Source organism: Tinamus guttatus, unplaced genomic scaffold, assembly GCF_059628265.1.
Source record: "Tinamus guttatus ecotype Peru unplaced genomic scaffold, ASM5962826v1 Tinamus_guttatus_pri_ptg000710l, whole genome shotgun sequence".
Taxonomy (NCBI): Eukaryota; Metazoa; Chordata; class Aves; order Tinamiformes; family Tinamidae; genus Tinamus; species Tinamus guttatus.
This window is the reverse complement of record NW_028289244.1, coordinates 6072501-6099638: the sequence shown is the minus strand read 5'-3', so window position 1 is coordinate 6099638 and position 27138 is coordinate 6072501. Positions and strand designations below refer to the sequence as shown.

The window sequence follows — 27138 nt, the reverse complement described above, 5'->3', positions numbered from 1 at the left end:
GGAAAACCAGGCTGTGTGGCTGGGCTGGTTGACCAGGGCCAGCCAGGTTGGACACAGGAGAAGGGGCTTCCACCAGCTGTGGTGGATCCCGTGCCTGCTCCGGGGAAAACAGCCCGTCCCGCCCTGCTCCGCATGGAGAGCCAGAGGCCGGCGGGTCCCCGTGACACCAGCAGGTCCCCGTGACACCAGCGGGTCCCCGTGACACCGTGGCCGTAACCACGGCGTGGGCAGAGGTGGCAGGGACAAGAGCTGCAGCAAGTCCTCGCGCAGACGCGCTCTCCATGAGCGAACCCGCTCCCCTGGCTGCCGCCTGCGCCCGCGTGATGTATGGAGTGGCTGCACCGCGATGGGATTTCTACCCGGAGTATTGGCTGGATGATAAAGGATTCTGTCTGTGGCGATAATTGCACCATAAATAGTGCTGGGTTCAGCAGTGACGAGCGAGGCATGAGAAACCCTCACCCTCTGCCTTCCTCCCGGCTGCGAACAAGCGGGAGGAATAGCTCTTCGTTTTCCTTTCCCGATGCCAAGGGGTTTATTGCACTCAGAAGCAGTTGGGCCCCTTCCTCCCCATAAATCTTAACACTAAAAAAAGGAGAGAGAAAGACAAACAGCTAAATTGTGTCATTGCTGGGAAGCGGCGGGTGCTGCGGTGCCCGGCGCTGCTGTCCCTCCTCGTCCCCTCCGGGCAGGGCCGATGCCTCCCTGTCCTCGCCGGGCGCGCGGGGTGACCGTCCCCTTCGCGCCACGGATCGGAACTGCAAAACGCCAGCGAGCCCCAAGCCCTGGAGAACGAGGAGATCAAATCTGGGAGCCACACCGAGAAAAAATAATTAATATGAACGGATTTGCAGTCCTCTCTGACTTCTCCAGAAGCACATGAACCCTTTTTTTTTTTTTTTTTTTTTTTTTTTTTTTCCCTGAAGAAAAGCTGGAAAATGAACCTGACTGCAGGCAGATTAACCTGTCCTTGAACTCCAAAAATACCTTAAGACTCTCTTAATATTAAGATTTTTCACTGACGTCAAATTCAAATCCACCCAAGCTTGGTTCTCTGGGATATTTGCTCCCTGTTCACAACCAATCCTTAGGGGATATGAATGTAAAAACTAGCCAGGGCTGAATGGTGACATCTCTTAATCAAACTCTCTTCATGGGGCAGTGCATTGATGTTTTGGCTGTCCTTGTCCTCATATGCAGTGCCTTATTTACCTGCCAATAGCTGAAAACTGGACCACGTGGCTGCAGGGGTGGAAGTTTAATGGAAACGCTCAGCCCACGTGTTGGAGACGCTCCAGGAAAGAGCAAGGTCACCACCTGAGTGAGACTCCAATGGGGTCTGCCGCGTTTGAGAGCCTTGGGGCTGCCAGACTCTAGGAAGCCCTTTCTAGCACCTACAGACTTGCAAGACCCTAGACCAAAGATGGAACCTGGAGGACTCAGACTCAACCTCCCCCAGGGTCTCAGCTGGGCTGGTGCAAAGGGGAGCGGAGCCCGGGCGGGCTGAGAGCTCCTGAGCCGTGACAAAACCTGCGCCCCGGAGCGACGTCTCACGCGCTGCCCTCCGCAGTCACCTCCCGTGCACGGGCAGCTCTGCCCTGCCGCCCTCGCGCTGCTTCCGAGCAGAGATCCCAGCGGAAAATCCCCAGCTCCTGCGCTGTTTCTGTGAGCGCTCCTGGCATCACCGGGATGTAGCCATGGCTTTTATAAGGAGGCAACTGAAATGTTCTTAAAGCAATGTTGAAGCATCCTGAAGGGAGAAAATGATTCCTCCTCCCTGCATGCAAACAAGCCCTAGCCAGCGCGGTCTCAGGACAGGGAGGAAGAAGGCAGCTTTTATTGCAGGTTGCCAAACAGGCAGCTTTTAAAGGCTCTGAGTAAGTGTTTGGGTGGAAATCCCTCTGCACTGGCCACATTCAAGCAGGACCCTCAGTACAGACCCAAAGCCTGAACTGGTGCTCGTGGTGAGAAGAGGAGCAGCCCTCTCTTTTCTCAGCTCATTGCAATAAAGGTTGCTAAGCAGGCATGAGCTTTTCAGCTCCTGTACAAATCCATAAGCTCCTCGAAACCTTCCTCTTCTGCACATGTGACAAATCCGAAGGCCAAATATAGAGTGTGATTTTTCTCCCTTCTCTATTTTTCCTTTTTTTTTTTTTTCCATCTTGAAGTGTTTGAAGCAAAACTATTTGCCCTGCTTAAGCTTTGGATTTGCAAGTTTAAATCTTTCACAGTGCCAGGTGCACCCAAAAAGATAAGGGAGCTACGAGGTGAATTGCTGTAGTTAAATAAATAAATAATTCTGAGATTAATTTGAAGCGGTTTCTTAATAGCCCAGTATTTCTGCATTATCTAGTGCTGCTATTATATTTACCCTGCCTAAGCTGATGTGGAAATGCACAAAACACTTAAAAAAACAAAAGTAATGAGCATCCATCAACTCATTTCCTTCTACGGACCCCATCACTGCTGATGTTACAATAAAGGGAGAAAAAGCGAGACTCTTTGGGGAACATCATTGCAAAATCCCTTCCCCTCTCACATTGAGAAGGATTGTTACACATCCTTGTAACAACGCCCTGAGCTGCTGGGACGTGGTGTGATTCGCACTGCTCTGAGGGGTGTATTCAGTGCCCACCAAACAGGGTGGCTAGGGAAAAACTCCAGGATTCCTGCAATTGCCAGGAAGGACCAGGAATTGCTAGTGATTGGTGTTTCTGCAGTTGCAACCTATGAAATCTGTGGCTTGAACCTGAAATAAGCTGTCAACCTTCGTCTGTCTCGGAGAGTTAAGGGGGCAGCTTTACAGAAACGCTGCAGGATTTTAGTTCAGGTGAGGCAGAATGTCCATTCTGAAATTCACTCCTTTTCTTGTCTTTATTTTTCAGTCACTGGGTGCATTTTATTTTGTCAGTTTTCCCTCTCAAAGGCTCAACACCACCTGCCGCCCCGAGTACTGCTGAGCTCTGGCTTTCAGTCAAACCCGCCTGCCTCTAGGGAGATGGAAACTAATCAATGAAGAATATTAAACAATATGAAAGCCACTATGATTTAACATTTCCCATAAAGGTCAGAGTCTCCTGGCAGCTCCACGATAACACTGAGATAAAGAAGGCATGGGGAAATGACATAGAGAAAAGCCCACATTCCCCTATTTTCTGCAAGACACCCTGCTCTTGTATGATGGAAAGGATCATACTGCCAAGCAGGTTCAGGCTAGTCTGGCTCTTGGGTTTTGCTGGACAGAGCTTAGATGTCCAGGATGTCCGTGGGGAGTCGGGGCTGCCTCACCCTGGGGTGCAGGTGTGGGTTTATTGCGTGGGGCATTACACCGACCACAGAAAAGTAGCAGAAACACAGCTCCTGAAGCAAGCTCATGAGATCAGCTACTGCACATCGTTTCAGACATGATCCCCCCTGGTCTTTAACATCCTCCCCTCATTCCAACCCCTCTGGATCCAGATCCCTCATCCGGACCCCTCATGCTACAGCCCAGATGGGCAGATATTTCAGTGTTTTCTGTTCCATCTTACCCTCCTGCACTACAGTGAGATCTCAGGAGCACTTCGTCAGGGGATGTTCCAATTACTTTTCTCAAGTGATGAGGTAACTAACAGTAGTTGGTCCCCACTGAGCTTCTTGACAAGTAACTTACTGTTGGGCAGGATGAAAACCAGCAGGTGTTAACTCCATCAGAACATACCTCTTTACCACCCCAAATCCTCCCATCTCTTTCATTTGCTTCTCTTAATAAGATATTGGATATTGCCACTGCACCTGGCTGCACACCACGAGTATGAATTTAATGCATAAAGTTAAATGTAAACAGGATTAAAGTATCTTAGTAATTACAAAACACTTGGAAGCTTTCTCACCGCCCCGCACACTTTATTTGCAGCTCTTCCTTCTGCCCGTCTTGCACATTCACAAAGGTGCAGACCAGCTGGTGCTGGGAGGCACCTCTGGAGATCACCTGCTCCAGCCTCCCTGTCCAAGCAGCCGCAGCTGGAGCGATTGCTCAGGACAATATCCAGCTCAGTTTTGCATATCTCAAATGAGGAGCCCCTACAGCCTCTCTGGGGAACATATTTCAGTGTTCAGCAGTGAAAATGTGTTTTCTTATGCTCATAAAGAATTTTCTGTGTTTCATTTCATGCCCATTGCCTCTATCCTGCTACTGGGCACCACTGGAAAGAACCTGGCTCCCTCTTCTTTACACCCTTCCATCAGATGTTTCTATAAGCAACCTTCTCTTCTCCGGGCTAAATAGTCCAAACTCTCTCAGGCTCTGCTTGTGTGAGAGATGTGTCAGTCCCTTAATCACCTTTGTGGTCCTCTGGCCTCACTATTGTAAGCCCAAGTCTTGTACTGGGGAGCCCAGAATTGGACACAGAACCCCAGATGTGGCCCCACCAGTGCTAAGCAGAAGGGAAGGACCATCTCCCCCAGCCTGCTGGCTACACTCATCCTCTTGCTGTCCGGGATGCTGTTTTTCTTTGCTACGAGAGTGTTTTGTTGGCCCATGTTCACCTTGTTGCCCACCAGAACTCCCAGGTCCTTCTTCACAGAGTTCTTCTCCTGATGGTCATCCCCAGCCTGCATTGATGCCTGAGGTTATTGCTCCCCACGGGCAGGACTTTGCGCTTCCATTTACTGAACTTGGTGAGGTTCCTCTCTACCCATCTCTCCAGCCTGAAAAGGTTCTCCTGAATGGCAGCACAACTGCCTGGCTGTAAAACAAAACCACCCAAGTACTTCTACCTGAACAGAATTTGTCTTTTGAGCCCTGCTCCTCAGTTCTGCTGTTGTAATCAGAGATTTTTAATTCCAGTGGCCTTCAGGGTCAGCAGAGGTTTTTGATTTTCCATCACATTTGGAGGATATCAGCTCTGGAGGATGAAGGTATTGGAAGGGTCTGTCCATCAGGAGCAGACCAGCTGCTGACGCAAGTGAAACAAAATAAAATTTAAAATATAAGATAAATCAGCATTTTAGTGCTAATCCAATTCTCTGATCCTCCTTAACACAACTAAATAACAGTTTCTGAAATGTTGTGTATTGGATTTACTGGTGGAAACATCTGCCATCAGAGTATCAAAGTCTGAAGGCAACTCAAGTTGATTGACCCACCGACCTGCTGTGGGACTGTTTGTTTCTAAACAACATTTGCTTTCTTCTTGAGTTACATGGCCAAAAATATGTTGCTGTCAGGAGAAGAGAGAGATTTAGAAATATCAGAATTAGATGGAATTGGGGAGCAGTAATGAAAACACAGATTGATCTCAGCGCTGAAGAAGTTGGCAGGGATGTTGCTCAGGGATGGTGCTTTGTGGCTACAAAAGCTTTATTTTCAAAGCAAGCCACAGCAGACTCACGGTGCATGTCTGCACAGGCTGAAGCACCACGCAGCGTGTGCTTAGCACTCCTGCTGCAAGCAGGGCTCTGGCATTCTGGTTTTCAGGAGCTATGTTTCAAACTCCCCTGAAATAGGCAGAAAGAATATAGATAATTGAAAGATCTATGATGCCGTGAAACACACGCTACCTAGCACATGTGAGTAGGCAGTTTGAAACTACCTATTCACTTCCAGAGGGGTTTTGTGTCCAGGGGAAATCCAAACAAGAAGGCTCCGGAAAGATGGGAGCGCCAAGCCCACAGTTTCTTCTTCAGGGGGCTACAGTCCTCTCTGAGACATGAACTATGTCAGAGATCTCCAAAGCATAGGCCAAGAAGCTGAAGTTCTAGGTGATGAGAGGAACCACTTGGCTTGTAGGAGCCTGGATCCACTGTGAGGCCAGTGCTGTTGGGAATGAGGGCAGGGAGCCCTTGGAATGCTCCAAGGGCAACTCCTTTCTTGGATTGCTTGGCTGGCACCAGCAGATCAGTCTTGCCGAAACAGATTTTTTTTTTTCTTTGGCCTTGAAGAACTTGGTTTTCCAAACATCTGTGATTACCTGCTGAGATAAGCAAGACTGCTCTTGCTTGTCTGTCTGTGCTTCTTGTGCAGGTTGCTCAGTACATCCTCAGCAAGGCAGAGATGGAAGGGAGACTTGAGCCTGGCTGCGAGGATGCCTTTTTATGCATTTGGTGGTGCTGGTGGGAGACAGAAGAGAGACAACAAAGAAGCAGACAGAAAAAAATCCCACAGAGATGTTTTCAATGGTGTTAGTTATTTTATGAGAGTTTTGTTCCGCCTGGACTAGCCAAGACCTAGTGGGAGACAAAGATGGGATGGAGGGAAATGCAGCCATGGAAGAGGCAGCACAGTATGGCGCTGCCCAACCCACCCCACAGCCAAAGAAAGCCTTCGATGACGCAAAATTTGAAGGCAAAATCCACCTCCCTGGGAGAATTTTGAGTATCAAAGTCTCTGCACATCTTATGAAATCATCTGTTATACTCCATCTCTGCCAGTGCCCTTCGCAGTGCGTGACCTTTTTCTTTTTAACAGCTTAACGATGTAGCACACTTCCGGAGCACCTATATCATCCCACGCAAGTCCTCGGGGTACAGAAGTCGCTCTGGATTTATGCGCGAGTGGAGTTTGTTGCCACCTCTGCAGGGCACGGGACACGTTTTGCATACATGTCATCTTGAACGATCCCCCAAGGGGAACCAAGTGATTCCTCTCCTGCCGAGGCCCCACCAGGAAGGAGCAAAGATGCTGGGAAAGTGGAGGAAAGCATCGGGAGGTTGAGACGGAGGATCCTCCCCTTCCCTGGCTCAGAGGCTGTGTGGACCTCAACATGGTACTAAACCAGCAAAGTGTTTGCTCCTTTTCCCTTAGGAAATTTTAGGGAAGAAATATCATAGAAATCTAAGAAACAATTCTCACAAAAGAAGAGCACTTAATTTAATATGTACTTAAAAAAAAAGAGTCATTATTTCCTCAACACCAGAATTTGCTGAAAGCACTCCAAGTTCTTTTTTTTTTTTTTTTTGCAAGCGCCACAGAACAAAATAATTGTGCAATTAGTAATGCATCTCACACTTCTTGGAGGAAGAGATTTTCACCTAGAACAAGTACAAAATGTAACATTGCTTTTCCACACTGGGAAAACACTAGCCATTCCTCCTCCCGTCTCTCCTCTCTCCATTTTAAGTTCACTGCAATATATAATTAATAAAGGTAACAGTAAATACGCTCCTCAAACCGGGAGGCGAGGGAGGTGGATGGTGTGAACACAACGTGGAGAGCCCGGGCTTGTCGGAGCAGCCCAGCAGTGTTAATTGCAGCAGCTCCCGGGTGTTAATTGCAGGTGTCCCAGGAGGAGCTGTGTCTTCTTGCACTCCATCTGGACGTGGTGCAGGCGACACTTTGGGCTGGGGCTGGTGGGTGGCCTGGTGGGGACGTATGTGAGGACTTCTTGTCACGGGCCAAGGAGATGGCGCCTGGCAGGAAATGGCGGCCGAGGGAGCCAGCGGGGATGGGCAGGGGGAGCTGAGGATGCCACGCGGCCGCTTATCGCTCCTCTGCAGAACGGGGCGCTCGCTGGGAGCAAACAAACAAGCAAGGCAGACATCAAACACGGCCGCCTGCCTCGGCCCGCGGCGCCCGCCGCCATTCCCCTCAGTGGCTGATAGCGGCGCCGGGCCGCTGCCGGGGGCTGCGCGGGATGTGAGGAGACGCCGCAGCGGGTAGCGGGGGCTGGGATGGCTTTTTCCCCAAAGCCAAATTGCCTTGGAAATTAGATGCTGTTTCACAGAGGAAGGGGGGCTCGGGGCCGGCGCGAGGCCTCCATTGTGCCAGCAGGTCCCTGGGCTGCTCTTCCTGGACCAGGAGCGGCCTGTGTGCACGGAGGGATGGCGGATGAGCGGGCCGAGGCACCCGGGCGCTCGTCGGAGCTGGATGCCAAGGCAGCGGGAGCACGGGACACGGTGCCACTGGTGCTGAGCATCCGCGAGGGCTCCAGGGAGGACAAGGGGTGTCTCCTGTGCACGTGTGCGGTCAGGACATGGCGTCTCATGGGTCTGCGTGAGATCCTCTCACCCAGACTCGAGGATCCCTCCAAAGTAACAAGTTTTCTTGCCCTCCCTCCCCAACAAACCCCTATACACAGGGTTTTGCTTATCAATGTGCACAAGCTGGGTGTTGTGTTAGCAGAAATGGTACGTCTGCTTTGATATCAGTGTCAGCAGGAGCCAAACAAAAATGGAATATCTTTCCCTGTGACCCTCACACCTGGAGACTAGGTGGGAGAAGTCTCCTTTTCGAGCAGAAGCACAGCCTACCCCAGTGAGATCAGGTCTCTAGGTTGTGGAAAATACAAGAGGAAAGACTGGCATGGAGGAACTGTTGGAGGGATCCCTGTATCCGTATACCTACTCAAAGCAGGTTCTGTATGTCCCTTCTGCATTTTCACACTCAGCCTAAATCAACCAGCTCATTTTACCTGATCCTGGTGCTGCTTATAAGCCAAGCTGCCTCACACAGTCTCCTGGCTTGGTATTGTCTTCCAGCAAAATTTTGTTGGCTCCACAGATTGTATTTCAGGTCTGAGTTGAAGCTTCATTGCAATCCAATCAAACCAATAGTCCCTGGCTGGCTATTACTTTCCTGGAGAAGCCGCTTTCTGGGCTGTTATCGCTTCAGCAGGCTTACAGGAGAAGTTTTATCAGGCATCTGAGGATTTTTATGCTAATGAGTTCCAGTCCATCGTCAATTCATCACTGCCTCTGCTTCTCCTGGCTGTGCACAAAACCAGTGATTTTTTCAATTAAAGTCTCCTTCATTCACTATGCCTTACAGTCACCTGAAAGAACCGAGTAGTAAAGGGATTGGAATAAACAGAGAAAGCTTTTAGCCATAGAGTTAGAGATGTCAGTCATAGATGTCAGTCATAGACTTAGTGATGTATGTCATAATAACAACAGAGATATTTTGATTTTTTCAGAAGAAGAAGCCAGGAAGATGGAGTCCTCAAGAGATCAGAAAACCCGACTAAGTTCCAGAAGAAGCTGGTAGGACCCAGATCTCTTGAGAGGTTCCTCATGTGCCTGTGAAAAAGTGGAACACCTGTTCAAGGCAACTTCTTTCCAAGCTTCAGCAGCGATAAAGTCAACCTGTGACTTTATACAGTAATAAAGCCATCAAAAAACAAATAAACCAGCAAAAACTCCAAATTCGTTCTTCAGGTAGTCAATAGTAAGAGTGACTGTCCCTCCTATCCAGCTGACAGCTTCAGCAACTGGTGGCAACGAGGAACCAGTTATTGCATGCCTGACGCAAATCTTTGATTTCTGGAAAGAGGATGAAAAATTGAGGGTCATCTTTCGTCTCTCTGTCTCTTAAGTATTTATGCTCCCATTTCTTTCCTTCTCTGACTCCTCTCCTATCCCCACAAGCCACCTTCCTTTGATGAGCTGTGCTTATTAGAGACTGAAGGGGATTTGCCATGTGTAGCTTTCAAAGGTCTAGGGGCAGGAAGCTTTAATTGCTGAATTTTTCACATAGGGTGTTAAAATTTATTAAAGTCAGTTTTTCTGATTTCCTTTTAATGAGATGATGACTGTGTGTATGAGATAACATTAGGTTCAGTTGGTGGGAAACTCACAGAAGAATTTTAATAATGAGACCTAGAAAGGAAAAAAAAAAAAAAACCAAACTGATGCTAATTCTTCATATCTTAAGGACTCATTTTGCAACTTCACTTGGAGGCTAGAAAATGGGATCGTTTCCTGGTATATGGCAGCATGGCTGGAGATCAGTTTAAAAAGGGGTTCCTTTAGGACCTGGGGCAGGAGAAGGGCTTTTGGGGCTGTTTGGTTTTAAAGGCGTGAAGGAGGGTGTCTTTTAGGGCATTCTTGCACTGTGCAAGGGGAGAAAGGTCTGCACAGATTAGGGTATCTCTGTGGTGCAGGCTGGGAGCGGAGAGATACTTGGTTCTTAAAGGTACTTTGGGTTCAGCAGCTTACACTGGTCCCCAGGTTTTTGCTTTTGTGTGGAAAGTGGCTCTCAGATCTGCTTAAAAAAGCCAGGAAATCTCAACAGACTGGAGCAATGACCTCATTCTGTGGTGCAAATGTGTTTTTTGTTGAAAGATTCTTGATTTATTCATTTTTTGATTGTTCTATGGATTTAAACAATTTTTTTTTCCTTTATGATGCTCCAGAATCCCTTTAGCCTGAAACTGTTCATGTAGCCATTGTCCCTGCCTTTGTCCCTCAGCTTCACCCTCCCTCCCCTTCCTTCTTTTACTTTGTGCTACCTTTGCATTGGATTTTGTTGCCCTACTTTTGTCCAGCTTTCACCTAGAGATAAGATAAACGCTATTTTCAATTAACAAGATTTGATTGCTGAAAGCAATAGGAGGCAGTCCATTTGGAGCCGGCAAATTAATTGAAACCTAAATGCACATAGTCAGTGTATTGCTGGGAGAGCAATTATCACAAGCACTTGGCCTTGCCACGCGGGGAGGCGGGCTGCGTTCTGCCGGCGCCGCGGCTGCGGTTTGCTCAAGTGCCGGAGCAGGGGAAGTCTGCACTGCTGTGATCTATCCTGAAGTTCCTCCTGATCTTGGCATCCTGAAGCGAAGCAGTCTGCATCCCTAACTGTAAATTAGAGTTGGAGCATTTTTTTTCAAGGCCTGATGGGTAGTGCTGGGACCCAAAGGTGGGTATGAAGAGATCCTCCTCCTCACTCCTCTCCCGCTGTGGGGAGCTTTTGGAGATACGTGCCATGTGAAAACAGGATCAGGGTGATATGTGGATCCTCTGCTCTTTACAACACTGTCCAGAATAACCATTTACGAATGCACCATGGGATCTCAGACTTCTTGTTTTTAATGCCTTTACATGAACATTTCCATGAGATAGAGAGGACAGGGGAGGAGGGCAAAGCACTGACCCAGGGAAAGGAAGGCACAGATTAAGAGGAAGGATGTTTTCCCCCACCAAATCAAACGATTTTGTGCAGCTCATTTACATTTGCCACCCTTGCGACCAGCAGGGTGAAACCATCACTTCCCTTTGAGTCCCCAGGCAGTGCCACCCTTGCGGTTCAGCTGTTTTCCATGGGGAAGCACCACTAAGGGCCCCACGGGTCCCCCTTTCATCCTGCCAGGTGCATTTCCACTCCAAAGGGAGTGGGAGTGCGGATGTAAAGGTCCTCACATTTCCTCCCCAGAGCGCTGCTCTTTGTGCTCACCTTTGATCTCTTTGGGGATGCTTTATTTTTAGATTGCACACACACGTGCAGGCAAAGCACGCCTCAAAAATATTAACTGCTGCCCATTTAGGAAGATCAACCCTTTCTCTGAAAGGCCTTATGTTAATATATTATTTTCAAATATTTCTCCAGTATGCAATTATTCCTCCCTCTGGCCAAAACCACGTTGGCAGATAACAGTACAAGTCACTAAAAATCAACCACTTCTTTGGAGGAAGCAAGCTGGTCACATCCCTTCCCAATCACTTTGCCGCACACAAACGAGAAAGGAAACCACATCAGCCTTCAAGCAGGCTTCCTCCCCATTTATTAGACTGAAATTAGAAATGCTGCTGCTGACTTTTGTCAAATAAAACGCCTAAAAAATGGAAAACAGAGGAGGCCAGGGAGGTTTGCAGTGCGAGGTGGCTGAAAGGGTGTTGGGGTAAGGATGAGGTGCGATATGGACAAAATGGGGTGACTCAGAAGAACTAGAAAAACCCCACGTCAGCAACTTGTTGGAAACCCCTGGGTTTGGTTATGGCCTGACCAGCACACACAGCTCCCTTGGAGCCGGTCCTGGCCACCAAATGCCCCTGTGGAAGGGTCTGGCTCCCGCCGGGGCTGGCGGCTCCGAGTGCGGCCTTGCCGGCCTGTGCGGGGAGCGGCGCTGTGGGGCCGTTGTGTTTGATAGTGGCGTTATACAGCACTTAGGAAGATGTGAGAGCCCCCCATTGAGCCTTCCAGCGCGAGGGGCTCCTGCCCACGACGAGTCCCGGCGAGCGCCGGCTCCTGGTGCCCTCCCGGGCCGTGGCCGCGCTGGGCTTGTTGTGAGGCCCTTGTGTCGTGGCCTCGACCTCTCCCCGCTGCGGCACCATGTGGCGCTGCCTGGGAAGGGCTCTCAGCTGAAACCACCCCCGGGCAGCGCTGGGGGCCCTGCGGGGTGGGAGATGCCCTTCGAAGGCAGCAGCACGGGGACCTGCACGGGCAGAACTTGCTCCTGGCGCGTTCGTGGTGGCGGTCGCAATGGTGTGGCTGCCTGCCAGGGCGGCAGGGCCTGAGCCCCGTGTGCGCCTGGGGTGGCAGGACAAGCTCTGCCAGCACCGGCCCCGGCACGTTCACTGTGCCTGCGTCCGGCTGGGGTGGCGAACAGGGATTTGGTGGCGGCTGGAGCCCTGGGAAGCGCCGCGGTGGGGTGCAACCCACGGTGCCATCGCGCAGGGGCTCGTCTGCGACGCGGGCCGCGGCGGATGGGAGCTCCTCACAGGGACACGGGCTCCGCCTGGCCTAAAGCACCGCAGGCCTCGTGGCGGAGCGCGGGGGCTTCTCGCTGTTCCTAAATGCAGCGTGCAACGGGCTGCGTGAGAGCTCCGCGGTGCCCGGCGCACCAGGGGCAATTGGGAAGGGGAAGGTGAAGGAGGCGAGCAGCCCCCCAAAACGCCGCCATTCCTCCCAATTGCTGCTCCGCAGTGACACTTACAGACGAGGAGCATTTTCTTTAACAAATATGAATCTAATGGATTAGGTCTGTTCTAATTATGCATTCTGCATTAAGCCAATGCTCCCACTGTCTGCGGCTGCTGGCATAATTAAACTTAATGTACTTTTAATGATGTCTTCTTAACTCATGCATTCATATATGATTAGAATCAAACAGGACGAGCTGTCACGAGTCCAGGAGAGCTCTTTCAGCAGATCCTGATGGGACTCATGTTGAAATATTAATAATGCAGATTTGAAGGTTAACAACATTGGTTTTGAAGCGGGGAAAGCCTGTCACACAGTTTGAGCTAATCCGAGGCAACAAAACGACTCCCCTTTCAAGCTTAGCCTCTTGCTGTCCTAAGCATGTGGACCAGGGGACTTTAAGTTTTACTTTGTAAAGATGTAAGTAATTGTGCTGGACATTCTGGGCAGCAGCTGCTGAAGAAGCTGGGGCGATAACTCTGTGGGCACCTTTGGGGCAGTTTAGGGGGGCTTTCTGTCCTGGAGCACCTGTCTTTCCTCTTATTCCCCTTTCCTGCTGCTTTTCTTTGTGAACGGAAGCTGTTTGTGCCACGGCTCAGCGAGAAGGCGAGCTTTTGTCTAGCACTCCATGGAGTGAAACTGGGTTGGGGCCCCCGTCCCAGCCACCAGCAGCTTGAGACAACACCTTGGCCTGGGGAAGGTGCTCCCTTGAGCTGTGGCCCTGGTGAAGCCTTGGGTATGTGAGACATGTAAGGAGGAGGCTCTCGGCACCTTCCCCAGCTAAAATACTGAATTTCAAAAGACTTCTGTTTTAGTACTTGAACGAAGGACCCAGTTCTGGCCTTCAGTGCTATCTGCGAGGTACCGTTTTAGCAGGAACTATTTTAGCAGTTGCTATCTTAATGCCAGTCCTACATGCAGCAGGTAACAAGGGTGCAGTGAAACCCTTTTTGTTTGTTTGTTTTTCCTACTTTTTCTCTTCTTCTAGAACATTTTTTTTTCATTGGCGTGGCCTGGCCGCCAAGTTGTCTTTTGACTTCCTGAGAGCAAGTTGTGAAATTGCCTGAAATCCTTCCAACAGGAAAGCATTGATTTATTACAGTGTAATACTGATACGAACAACACGGTGTACCTTTCATCTGAAAAGTCAGGACTTATAGAACACGACATGCCATTAATTCTGATGCCAGCTACAACAGAGCAGGAATTACTGCCAAAGGGATCTGGAGAGCATGTTAAACCATCCCTGCAGAGTAATGAACATACTTTGTAGCTGTTGCATTATACCATATTGATCCTTAGGAATCAAAAGGTACCTTGACAGCTAATTTGGGCCATCAAAGGCTCCTGTTCATAACTGCAGGAACATGTGTGTGCACCATACAGTTAGTGCATGAGGAAGAGATGTGCAAATAGGAGCTCATTAAGCTTCTCTGTATCCCTGGAGGGGAGAATTTCTGTGCTTTGCTGCTCTGGAGATAGCTCTCCTGCTGTGCATGCTGGCAGGGGAGTTGGAGGCGGTGAGGGCTGTGCGAGGTGCCACACGGTATTTGCACCTCGCCGTTCCCTGCTTTTACCCTGGACAGAAGCAAGGTGCTGCAAAACCTGGTGCTGGCAGAGTGCTCCCGCCCCAGCGCCTGCCTCCATGCACGCCGCTGTCTGCCTGCGGCCTGCCGCAAGCCCGTCAGTTTCATCGGGTCTGTAAATCTTTTCCTGTGAAGTGGCGCTCCTTGCTTCCACCAGCGCGTTTCCAGGGAGCCGGGCAGCGCTGGGGCCCCACGGTGTGCACGGTCTGGAGCGCAGGGCTCCGCAGGGCTCCGCGCTCCCCAGTGCAGCACAAGGGGCTACAGGAGCCCTCGTCCCTGCTGCCGCTGCTGGAGACGGCGAGGTCCCCTGCTCACTGAAGCTGTGCGCTCACGAGGAGCTATTCGGGGTCAGGCAGCCACAGTGTGCATGTCCAGGGCCTGCTGCAGGCCGCTGCTCCCGCTGCGAGCACGCCAGGCCTGCCCTCGGGCCGGGGGACCACAGGCCTGGAAGGCAGCAGAGCGGCCCTGCGGCAGCTGCAAGGGGGACACGACGGTGACATGACGGCAGTTTCTGTGGAGGCCGAGCAGCTCTGCTGCCTCCCGAGCCAGGCCCTGTGTAGGTTTTGCCCCTCACAGCCGTGTCTGGCGTGCGGCACCCTCATGTCCCTGCTGCTGAGCGCGCACAGGAGGCGCAGGGGGCCCAGGGCAGTGATGGGGGACCCGGCTGTGCCTCAGGAACACGGAGGCACCGGCACGGGCCGTGTTGGAGGCGAGCACGGCCAGGATGGGGCTCAGAGCACCCACTTGTGCCCTCCCCGCTCCCCGGAGCTCCCCGGAGCCCCCCAGGCCGACGGGCAAGGCCGCGGTTGCTCTGTGGCTTCTCCTGTGCCCGCAGGCCATGCGGAGCCCCCGGGCGCTGTGTGCGGCCAGGCTGCTCCTGGGGCTCTGCCGTGCGGCTCCGCGCTGGGACAACGTGTTAGCTGGGAACAGGCACAAAAACAGCCTCCTGGATCCAGTGTGAGGAGTGGGTGACCGCGCTGCTTGTTATAACCCCTCGGGAGGCTGTGCTAACAGGGCAGCACCCCCAAGGCTCCCAAACCTTCCCCAGGAGGTCTGTGCTGGAGGTGAAGGGCTGGCTGACATCCCCCGGGGCACTGCAAATGCTGCTGCGTGTGCTCAGGACCCTGCCCGGGCCTTAGGTGAGTTTCCTCGTGTTTGCTGGGGGTCCAGGCGAGCCGGCCCATGCCCTGGCGCTGTCCCGAGCCACGGGACAGCCCAGGTTGTGCATCTGCTCCTCACGCGCTTGGTGCTCCCAGCCGCCTCCGCTGCGCCGAGGGCTTTGGCTCCTTACTGCAGAATTCGGTCCCGTTTCCTACACTGCGTTGACCAAGACAAGGGAATTTCGTCCTGCCTTTGTCAAGACATAAAGGAACATGTCTCATGCACCTCTGTACTGCGGGGCAGGAGTGACCGTGCAGCACAAATAGTGCCAGGCAGGATCTGGACCCCAGTGTGGCACTGGGTGCCTAAGGCAGGTGTGGAAGACCAAAGACGGGTCGATGCATCATCATCATCTGCCCCTGAAAACCTTCCCTTCAGGCTGCGTGTGCTGGGAGGCTCCTGTGCTTCACAGCTGAGGGTCCCCTTTCAAAACACATTAATTCTGCCCTTGCTGACGCTAGGTTTAAAAACTTACCGGTGGGTAAAAACCCTCCTGACCATTGGAGACCTGGCTCTACGAGCACTGCCCTGGGGAGACCCTCATCCGAGGCACTTGGGCGTCTCCGTGTCCCCGCTGCGCAACGCGGGGGCTGGCACGGGCAGGGGACGTCCTCGCAGGTCTGTGACACCCAGTGCTACACAGGAGCAAGACGTTAGTGACAGAGTTAACCTCAGTAGCTGTCAGCATCGGCGCAAATGGCCAATAACCTCCTTTAAACCCTACTCTCCTCTTTTTGATGAGAATTTTAGCTGCCCATTGTGTGAAAAATGAGTCAGAAATGTCTTAAATGCCCCAGCTGCTGAGACAGCAGGGCAGCTCCTAGGAAGGCCGGTACGGGAGAGGGTTTTTGGACCAGTGCTGGTTCGGAGTCATGGCTGAGCTGACTACATCCTCCCTCTTTGAAAAAGACAAGCTAACGTCCCCAAATAGCCCTCCTCAATAAGGACCCCACAAAACTCCAAACGAGAAGGCAAATCCTTAGCTTTGAGCCCAGTGAATGCTTTGTTTCCTGGCCCTTGGGTAAATATTAGATAGATTCCCAATTTCAACCTGAAGCAGTTTATTTGGCTGCTGTTCACAAGTCAGACACAGCAATAATCAAGGAAACCTCGATTGATTCAGGTTGGCTAATATTGCCTGAGGGGTAACATCATTTTCGTTTCCACACATCCAGCACTGGCACAAAACGGCATGGACAAGAATGAAAAATGGTTCATGGATCCTTGGTGCTAAAATTCCAGCTGGTATTTTCATTTTTATGTAAATAATAAATACCAATAAAAAGGTTGCTTGAAAAAAAGAGAATGTGAAAAGAAAAGTATTGCTGAGTTTGATCAAGCAAAATCCTTTGCAGTACTACCAAAAAGAAAGAAAGAAAAAGAAAATAAAAAAAGAGAGTTAAAACAAATATAGCTGTTAAATAAAAGATCCAGGTACCAAAGAGCAAAATTTAATGAAAGCCAAAACTGTTAAATGTGGATTCCTGTTGAGAAAAAATGTCAATGTCTTTAAGAGTTTTACCATTACTCTATTTTTAAGAAAAGTGTAGTAAAAATACATATTACAAGATAACGTTTCCGCACGCTTTTGTCCTATTCCTCTCTCTTCCTTTGCTTTACCCCTCGGCTGAGCAGGAGCCTTTGCGGCCGCTTCGCCGCGTCGCGGGCGGCCAGGCCTGTTCCTGCAGCCAGTTCCTGCTTCCCTGGGATCGGCATCGGAGGCGCCGGGATCTGCTGGAGGCTGAGGGGGCTCTCGGCAGCCTTGTCCCGCCGCCAGCCCTGGCAGCGCGGGGACACGGCGACGGACGGGGCCGCAGCCGAATTCGGGCATCCGGGGCCGGAATCGGGCTGGCTTTTGGGCTGCCTCCGTCACGCTAGCGCTTACACAGAGCTGAAGTCGAAAATAAGAAAAGAATGGATTAAAAATAGTGATGGTCAACAGAAAGCGACCTGGAGAGCTGCTTGGAGTGGGTGATGACAGTGCTCGCTTTGGGAGATGAGATGGAGCTCACAAAGGTCTCCAGTGAAGATGTATTGGCACAAGACAAGCTGTGCCTGAGCTTAAGACCTTGACTCTTTGACTTGCTGGTCTCCAAAAAGTGCTGGTAGCACAAGTGGATAAATGGAGCAGATATCCAGCCCAGGCTGCTGTTAAAGGTGGTAAGCGTACTGCTCTGCACGGACACTTGTACATCAGTGGAGATTGGTGTGCAGGCAGCTTCTAGCCACACTTATGGACCGCCTCATAGACAGATCTTCTTTGTAGGAGGCCTGTGCCACCATTTGCCTGCATGGCTTTCTTTTCAACTGCCTCCTTTTCCTGCTCCTCACTGTCTACGTTGCACCTTCTGGCTGCAGGAAAAAAAAAAAAAAAAGGAGAAAAAAGCAGCTCGGAATCCTCCAAATAGCAGCTCCATCCCCAGATGGATCCTGTGAGGAGCTTCAGACTTAGTTTGCCATGAGTGGTGGACCTGTGAGATGGGACAATGATGAACGGGTCGGCTGCAGTCCCTGCCCCACAGATCTTCTGACTTCAGGGGCTGCCCTGGGAACCCATCACTGCCAGGGAGGTGCCTCAAGCCCGCCGGGAAACATCCACATGTCCAGGCTAATGATTCACAGAACGAACCTTTTGGGAGGTCCCAGAGCACCATCCTTGCCCCTTCGGCCTCCTCGCCTGCAGCTGGACTCCCAGCCGCCTGTCCAGCCGCGTGGAGTTTGGGATCAACAACCTGCGTTTGCGGCTTGTGACTGCTTCCCCCTCCTGCAGACACGGTGCGAATCCACTACCCTTGGCTTTGTCCCCAAAGCACAGGCCACGTCTGGACCGGGGAGCCGAGCCCGACCAGCTCCAGCGCTATCAACCGTCACGGATGCTTGAATGAAGCTCTCCTCGGATTTCCTTGTAGTTCTTCCCAGGAAGCCTTCTTGGCCAAATATCTACAAAACGTCCCTTTTAATTAGAAAAAATGGGCAAAGAGGGTTTTCAGAGCAAAAAGGCAGGGATATTCCCATTGCAACCCCATGACTTCTAGCATGTTTAACTGGTTAATAGGCAGCCATCTAGAAGTGGATGCTCTTGAGATGGTCTATTCCCAGCTCGAGGTGGTTCCCTCATGTGACCACCAAAACGGGAGCACACACAAAGCTAAGCAATGAAGAAATGGTTCACAATTGCTTATTGGCTCCCAGTGACTTAGGCAGGAGAGATTCTTGTGATGGGAATGCTGCATTTACCTTCTCTTTTCCACAAACAGCAGCCTGCAATGATCTTAAACCAACCATCTGCTCTAGTCTGCCATGGATGACGCTCTCCACTCCATGACATGAGTCTTCTCCTGAATTGCCACTCGTCATCTCTGGAAGAATTACCACTCTGTCTTCAGGTTACCTGGGATTTCCAAACTCACTCTTGACTTTGCCCCTACGAAATAGCCTCACATTTCTGTTCAGGTTCTTTTTTTGGACAAGTCCTTCCTTTTGCAGGGAGAGTTCTCGGCTCTTTCTGCCTTGTTGCAATAATTCTGCACCCGAATTAACAGAAGGGCTGAAGGCAGAATCACGACGGACAAAAGGGGTCAGTGCTGAGACCCTGCAGGGAGTTCAGCTTGCCATTTATCGGATTTTCTTTTTGCTGTTAGTAGCTCAGACATTGTGGTTTGCATCCCAAACTAAACCAGATTAAAGGGCTGAGCAGGGAAAGGGAAAAGGGCTGATGTTACCCTGACACCACAGGAATTAGTAAGAAAAAATATATATATTGCACACACTAAGACTTATTAACAACCAAGTTAAAACAAAATGGCATAGTCCTCATTAGTGTTCCAGTGGTTCTCCAATCAGGGACGGTTCATGAGTCTGTTAAATCCCATTACGCTCTCCTTATTGCAGTACAGAGCTGTTGCTGTTCTCCTGCCGGTGGATCTGTTTGCAAAATAAAAAGGGAAATAGATTTGATTTCCTTAAGAAGATCCATCCAGTTGTCCCTTCTGTCATCGTCCTTTGTCTTGTTGGTGTTGGGTTTGTTTTTGGCTCTGGAGGGGGTGGAGTTGGGCTGCCCCTGCTCTCACCCAGGCAATGGGTCAAAAGGCCAATTATAATCCCGTCGCTCCCAGGGACATGCCAGTGCTGTGGCTCATGCACGGAATCGTCTGCATGGATTTGTGGAAATCGTGGCTGACCACACGTCCGTTCTCTCCACTGCCTCCCGCTGCAGCCGGTCTGGGAAGGGTTGATGTCCGTATGGCTTCGTTGATTGACTGCTGTGGGATTAAACAAAAACCCTTTTTAGGAAGGACGGGGGGGTCTCCCCCTGTCCTTAGCAATGTTGGAGAAGTTGCAATATAAAGCAGTGTTGTGTCCCCGTAACTGCTCTCTCCCTTCCTGCCTCCACTGTGCTCCTGCTTGCTGCACGCCCCCACTGCAACTGCTCTGTTAATCTGCACCTCTTCGGGATTCAAAAATTAAATTTTCAGCTGTATTTTGGGGGCATAAAGCATATATGCCACACGCAGGAACTACTCAAAGCTCTACCAACATCAGAACCGCCATACTGGATCAGATCAGAAGGATTATATTTACTTTCCCCATGGATATGCAATTGCTACTCCAGTCCTGTCCCATATGGAGGGCTCTGACTCACTGCGAGCGTCTGTTCAACCCTGCTCATGTGAGCGCGGAGCACGTGCCACGGTTGTGTCTGCAGTAATGAATGCCCTAACCGGAAATTGCAAACCTAATTAGGAATCTAAATCTCATCTTCCTGCTCCAGATACCGTCCAAAAGTTTTGGAGATCTATGAAAAACACTTGTTTAGAAAAACTCAGCTAACAGATCAAGTCCTTTGGGGTTTCTTTTTTGTTCTTCCTCGTGAGGTGCCTCAAGAAGGGACCCTGTAGAACGCGATGTCCATGCGATGGGCATGGTAAATGGTTCCAGGGAGCAGCCAGCCGAGCCAAGGGGACCAGCTCAGGCCAGACACTCGCGTTGGGGAAACGGTTCTCCCTCGCGGTGGGTGGTTATAACGGGACACGAGCCCTGCAACGTGACGTTCGCATCGTCTGGAGCAACACGGGAAACCAACACTGCGCAGCAGCTGCTTAGGATTCCAGCTGTGGAAGTATCGCATGCCAATCCTCCTGCGCCGGGTGTTTGTGACATACCTGGCTTTAGACAACACTGTAATTTAATATTTTTATATTCAGGGACATTAATTGTGCACGTTATCTTACCCTTGTGCTCAATGTACCTTTCATCGCCTGTAGAATGTTCTGAACCTCGATGGGAAAGGCACTATTACACATTTTCAGTGAATTGGAAATGTCATTATTGCTGATAAAATATTGTGTGATGTGAAATGGTGACATCAAACCCAAAGAAGTGATTATAGGTATTTTTTCTGTTGATACTGGATAAGTTTCAGGTCTTGCTAAAGTAAAAATTCCACTAAACTTACATCATACTCTGCACACTCTTACTGACTTCCATGCTCACAGGAGGAGGAAGAAAGGGGATGCATTGCTCTCACACAAATCCCTTTGCACCCTCATGCAGAGCAGTAATGCCTTAGCAGGCATTGCCACTGCTAGTTGGCTGAGTCAAGAGGAGCTCTCTGCACAGAAGCTTCATTAAATCTGTATCCCCAAGGCTCTCGAGCCAATCCAGCCTGATCTTGCTGATGGCGCTTGGAAATTTAGGCACACCAAAAATTTAGGCTGGAAACAAATCTCTTGGATCATAGGAACTACATTTTAAAAGATCATGACAAGGTGCAGAAGAGAACCACTGCAAGCAAGACATTTTCCTAAATAGCAGACCCACATCACCAGGGTTCCCGTTCCAGGGCATTTACTTGGGAAAACTGTTCATCTGGAGCTAAAGGCTGGAAATCTGGTAAATGCTCCGTGCATCTAGCAGTGTTGCCTGCGTGTAAATGGTGCCAGCAGGGTGCCAGCAGAGGGAACAGCAGGATCTGATTTGTTACTGCGCTACCCCAGTTTCATCTTGCTGTTATCTGCTTGGGTTTGGGGGGATTTTGTTTTTATTGCAGTAGCTGCTGTATGACAGTAGCCCCAGCAGACTTCATCCATGCTGTGGACATGAACCTTGGTGTTTTGCTTTCTTAATTTCAAGCACTAACAATATTTTCCTGTCACCATTGTGCTTTGAGTTTGCTCTGTATGTGGATTTTGAACAGGAACTATGCTGCACATCTGATTTTGCATCTGCTACCAATTTTGGCACACTTGACCCTCTTTTAGCTTCCCCTGATGCTCCTATTCCTTTCTAACAAGTCAAGTTACACGGTCACTTCATTATGCCTATATCTTGGCTTTCCAGCCATGGTCTGGGCTGCATCCGTCTCTGAAGGCAGCTTTGGAGCCGGGATGGTATCAGAAAGAAGGTGTGAAAGGCCTGGGAATGGGATGCCACCTTCATCCGCTTTGATTCACTTCTGGACTTGTAACAAAACTCGATTAAGGCAACCAGCATGGCTAGTCCGAGCCCACCGATGAGGATATAGAAAACCCCTGCCACATTGCTGAGACTCAGAGCGCTCGTCTTGTCCTAGAAGAAAGAGGAGAAGGGAGGAGAAGGAGGGCATGTGGGGAAGAGAACAACAAAATTAATACAAGATTGCTCTAGGAAGGCAGTACACAATACAGCAAAGTTGGCATTGCATCATCTCCCTCTATAATATGTGACATTTCTAAGAGCGTTTTCAATTTTTAATTCAGTGTCTAGTAAATCTAATGTTTCCCTCACACAAACAAACATTTCTCCTGCAATGTGACACTTCGTAAAGGTTTGGGATCTCTGTTTTTCAATCATCAGACTTAAATGCTTATTTACCCGAAATGTCTAGTTTAAATTATTGATTAAAGGAGAAAAAAAAAATACAAAACCCCTCTGCCTCTGTGACATTTGCTTGTCCCTGATGTTTCGCCTGAAATAACCCGTTCTCTGGGAAATGTTCATTCCCTCATTCCTAGATTGTTTCCCCCGCAAATTCTGTTGCTCAGCAACACATCAAAATGGTTGTTTTTCCTTTTTTTTTCTCCAATGTTGAAGCTGAGGTGATACCTGAGCTGAGCTGTCCTCAGAAACTCATTTGATTTCTGTGTAATAAGGTAGTTACTTCACGTGTAATCAAGACTCGCCGATGCATGTCTAAGTTAATTATTTGGTTCTCAATAAATAGGGTTATTTATGGCCAGCTCCTCGCGGCCGGCACCTACGTTCTGATTTTACAATTGCCTAATGAATGCTCAGGGCTCTCTGGGGAAGAGGCACTTGCAGAATGACTCACGTTCCTCGCAGGGATGCGAACCCCCACGCGGAGCGGAGCTCTCTGCACTGCCCTCCCTTGGCCCAGGGGCTGGGGCGTTAGGGTTTCTTTGGGCAGAACCCCCACACTCAGCTCCTGGCCCTCCTTTCTGGGTCGGGCTTTCTCTTTGCAGTCGTCCAGATGGGGGTTCCTGCTCCCTCCTTGGATTGCTCCGCAGTTTGGACTCGGGGGTACCTGCTGGGCACAGGTTCCCCAGGGTGGGCACAGCTCGTTGGTGCAAAGCTACTGGAGAGACCCGGCTTGGCCAGTCCCACTCCCTGGGCTTGTCCTTAGGCAGGGAAAGGAGGATCATTTGAGAGCTGCCACACCATTCAAGACTAATATTTGCACCTTTCCAAAGGTAACAAAGCCTCTATGGAGTTCTTCGTGATCCCAGCTACTCGAAAGACACGTGGATGGTGGCACAGCCTGTTTCCTGTCCTTCTAGGACAGTTGATCCCCTCATTTTCCTTGGTGGGTTTTACAACACGAAGCCCACACTTTTCAGGAAGGGCAAGGCCTCAGGAAGCAGAAAGACAGCGATGTCAAAGCAACACGAGAGGGTCAGACCCTGAACTGGAACGTGAGCACGGAGGGATTCCGTCCAAGGGCCGTCCATCTGGCAGGGGCCTTCGGGCAAGCACGCTTTGCAGAAGGATTCTGTCTTTTGGAGTATTAGGGTTCACTGACAAAAGAATGTAACCCCCAAAGCATGAAAACATTTCAGGTTTCAAAACTAAAAAAAAAAAAAAGTTGAAAAAGACTTATTTTTGTGTGTGTGTTTGTTTTTTCCTGTTTTCCCTTCAGCTGACCCCACTGGCCATAGAACGCGGCACAGCTTTCTGCCCAGCTGGAGCACTCACTGCCGTCCATCCTGAATCCTTTGCTGAAAAATGCAGCATTTGGATTAGAGGTCACCTCTGCAGAGCTTTGGTCACTGGAAAAATCTGTGCAAGAGCTTTGCCTTTCCACGCCGGGCTGACTGCGGTCTCTGCTCGGGGACTCGCTGCCCCCACCAGTGCGTTACTCCCCTATAAACACGACAGGCTCCCACGGTGGACGGGCTTGGTTTGCCTTGGGATAATCTTTTCACGCTGGTCAGTCCGTAATCTTGTTGACGTGTCTGACGTGCTCTCTGTAATGAGCAGATTTTGCAAATATCCTCTTAGTTGCTGCAGTTTCCATATCTGGAGGATTATTTATCTGGTCTTTTATAATCTGCCTTCATGCATTTTTCTCCTAGTCTTGACTGTACCTTTGTTCAGTCGTCTCTTTGCAGATTACTGGGAGTCACTTTTAAGAACTTGCTGAAACTTAAGGAGGTTTTTAGCAAAGATTTAGTAAAGCAGAGATATTACTCTCAGAAAACTGGGTTACAATGCATCCTGTACCTTGGCTCTTCAGATGCAGAGGCTGAAGGGGCTCTACCAGCCTGAGGGCAGACAAAGACGGTAGAAATGGGCAACCTCCTTGACACCCCAGTCTCATGCTTTTAGCCTGGCTTTTTAAATAAAAGTGTCTGATGAGCAGGTTTGGGGAACAGGGAAGCAAGTGGAGCTGCTTATTTGTCAGTGTCTTACTGTTCATTTTAAGCCCATATATTCAACTTGAATTTGATAGAGGGATGGAGACTTCTAAGATATCAGAGACCTCCAAGTTTTGTGAAGAAGGATGACCTGAGTAATGTGCTCTAGGTGACCCTGCGTGTGCAGGGGGGTTGGACTAGATCATCTCTAAAGGTCCCTTTGAACCTTAATGACTCTATGAATCTATGACACGGTAGAGAAATCATATTAGTGTTCTCTGTGAAATAAATGCATTGGCCCAGTCCTCGCTAAGCACCAGAGATCCCACATGGACATCTTCACGTGGTAGCCCTGGATTCCTGGGCAGCCCGGCTCCCTGGGCGCTCTGCCCAAGGGAATACCTGGCTTTGGGCTTTTGCTGGCCACGATACTTCTGTATTTCAGGTCCTGGTTTGGGGGTAGCAACAGGGGACCCTCTCAGCCAGCTGTAGTGGCAGGGAGCTAGGAAAGGCTGCTATTTCTTAATTTCCTCTTTCCCCTGGATACCTGTGGGAAATTAGTGAGAATATCTCCCAATAAGTGAGATGAGATCACCTAAAGCCATCTCCTTCTGCAACATTTCACGCTATTAATCTTTAAGCTGTTGCAGTTGTCTTGCATTTGATTTGAAGTGGCCTTATTATTATTGTCCTCATTATTAATGTGACAATTCAGGTGAAATGAAAGTTGACTCTTCAGGCAGTGAGAAAGGCCAAGGAAAACATCTGCTCAACATGGCACAGCAGCGGGCAAACCTGGGAGGGAACAGGCTGTATTTCACTGCAGCACCATCACAACTTGTCCCCTAGGGATCCTCTGTTGTGGGAAGCCAGAGGACATGGGCAGCTTCAGCAGGGCACTGAAAAACACAGAGATACAGGGGCACCTTGATGGCAGATCTTGTTATCACGATCCAGGCTGAGAAATGAAATTGGGGTGTTGCTTCATTTTTTGTCCACGTTTTCTTTTTCTTTTCCTTCCTTTCTTCTCGCATTGGCCGGGGGACTAGACAACCCCAGGAAGGCGAGGAGGCGATGCATGCCCAGCCAAGGCTTTTCCTGCTCTTCCAATGCAAGTTCCTGGCTTAATAATAAGCAAAATGATAGCACTAAATATCCCCAAGCTGTGCGCAGCGCTGGCCCGTTCCTGACCCTCCCCTGCTCCCCCTCGCACTCCAGCTTGCTGGTGGGAGTGTGAACGGCAGCGCTCGTCTCCCGCAGCGGCACAGCGCATGCGAGGGGGAACGATTGGCGGGTGAAGAGAGGAGGAGAAGCCCGTCCTTCCCAAAGCGGCCTCGTTGCTGCAGAAACCAGGCTCCTTCTGCCTGCTCCTCTCCAACGGCGCGCGGGGTCCGGCCTCCTGTTCGCCGCTATTCATCCTCCTGGGTGCTCACAATAAGGGCCACTCGCCCTCTCGTCCCCCGCAGAGCCCGTCTGCAGCACGGGACGAGGGCACCTTATGGTCTCCGTGGCCCTGCGGAGAAGACGAGCTGCCTGGAGAGGAGGTGGTGGCCACAGGACGCTGCCCAAGTTGAGGAGCTCTTATGGTGAACGACGTGCTGCCCTTCTTGGGGGAAGGTTTGGAGCTCGGTGACAAGGGACATGGTGCTGCTGACTCCACGCGCTGCCATGGGACTGCCAGGGCACGGTGCAAACCCAAGCACAGCCACCACGGGGACAGGGCTCCAGCAGGAACAGACACATTCGGTGTGAGAATCAGTCAGTCCTCGGCAAAGGCAGGGTAGAGCAGCACCAGGATTTGACAGCTCCCTCTGACTTTCCATGTTTTTACTGATTTTTTAATAGAAGTCCAATTCTTGCCAATGGCAAAGAGGAGCAGGGGATGTCCATGGCTTTGATGAAGGTCCTCATGGTGCAATAGGCTGTCTGTCTGCCCCTGCAGCCTGCCCACCCTGCCATCCTGTTTTGGAAAATAACCCTTCCTTTCTGCCGTCGTCTTGCAAAAGCCTCAGGGCATGAGAAAATGAGAACTGCATGTCTCTACCTTGACTTTCAGGGCCCACCTTGTCATTATCCACCCCTTTTGCGCCTGCAGCACTTGACACAGCCTGCCAAAAAACCGGAGGGTGTCAGGGAGGACACAGCGCGCTCTGTCCTTCCAGAGACCAGCAGGGCCACATGACATCTGCAATGGGAGAGCAGACCCAAATACTCAGCACAGCAGGAGAGTGTCTGGAATTTTAGTTCAGACCCACTGATATATCTATGGTGTCTTTTGTAGGGATTTCTTTGAACAAAAACTACATGAGGAATAAACAGATCAACTGTCAGATTAAAAAACAGCATGCACAGAAACCAGTTGGGGGCATGAAATGTAATCTGAGGATGCCGTCCATCAGCCTGGGAAAGACCAAAGGTCTTGGCCCTGGCTGGACACGGACCTTATGCCCTGCCAGCCTCTTGCCACTCTTCATTAGCCTCCATTTCTCCTTTTGAAAGTCCTCTAACTGCAAACTGAGCTAAGGTCAACCACGTACTGTAACGGGAGGGTTTCCTCATGCCTGCAGTGGGGAGGGCTCAGAAACGGCTCCCAACGCTTCGCCCCGAGCCTTGGCTGCCAGCGGAGAGGAGCGTGGACGAGCTCAGCCCCTCGCGCGGGGCTTTGCGCAGGGTTTGCACACCGGGTGGGAAGGCGGCGGGTGCCGAGCCCCCGAGCCGGCCGCGTTGGCCTCGTCCGCACGGGCATGGCGGGATTTACTGAGAGGAGCTGAGCAAGGAGCCGCCGGGGCTGCGGGTCGCGCCGCGGGCTCCTGCGCCCGCGCGGGGACGGGGACACGGCCCTCCCGGAGCCTCCTCTCCCGTTAAAACCCTGCGTGGTTTTAGGGCTTGTGCCTGTACATTTCACACATGGAGTTTCAAGCAGCTCTCA

At 50.6% G+C, this 27138-nt stretch overlaps 1 protein-coding gene across 2 annotated transcripts in view; it reads right to left on the bottom strand.

Moving 5' to 3' along the window:
• Positions 1–18923: 18923 nt before the first annotated feature.
• GRIA1 (glutamate ionotropic receptor AMPA type subunit 1) overlaps positions 18924–27138 on the bottom strand; it is a 112016-nt gene continuing 103801 nt past the window's right edge. For both annotated transcript variants that reach the window (XM_088536871.1, XM_088536872.1), the window contains exons 15-16: positions 21790–21924; positions 18924–19640 (exon numbers count right to left, since the gene is read on the bottom strand). In XM_088536871.1, coding sequence (XP_088392997.1) covers positions 19452–19640; positions 21790–21924 — 324 coding nt within the window. In that variant the 3' untranslated portion in view covers positions 18924–19451. The remainder of the gene's footprint in view (positions 19641–21789; positions 21925–27138) is intronic.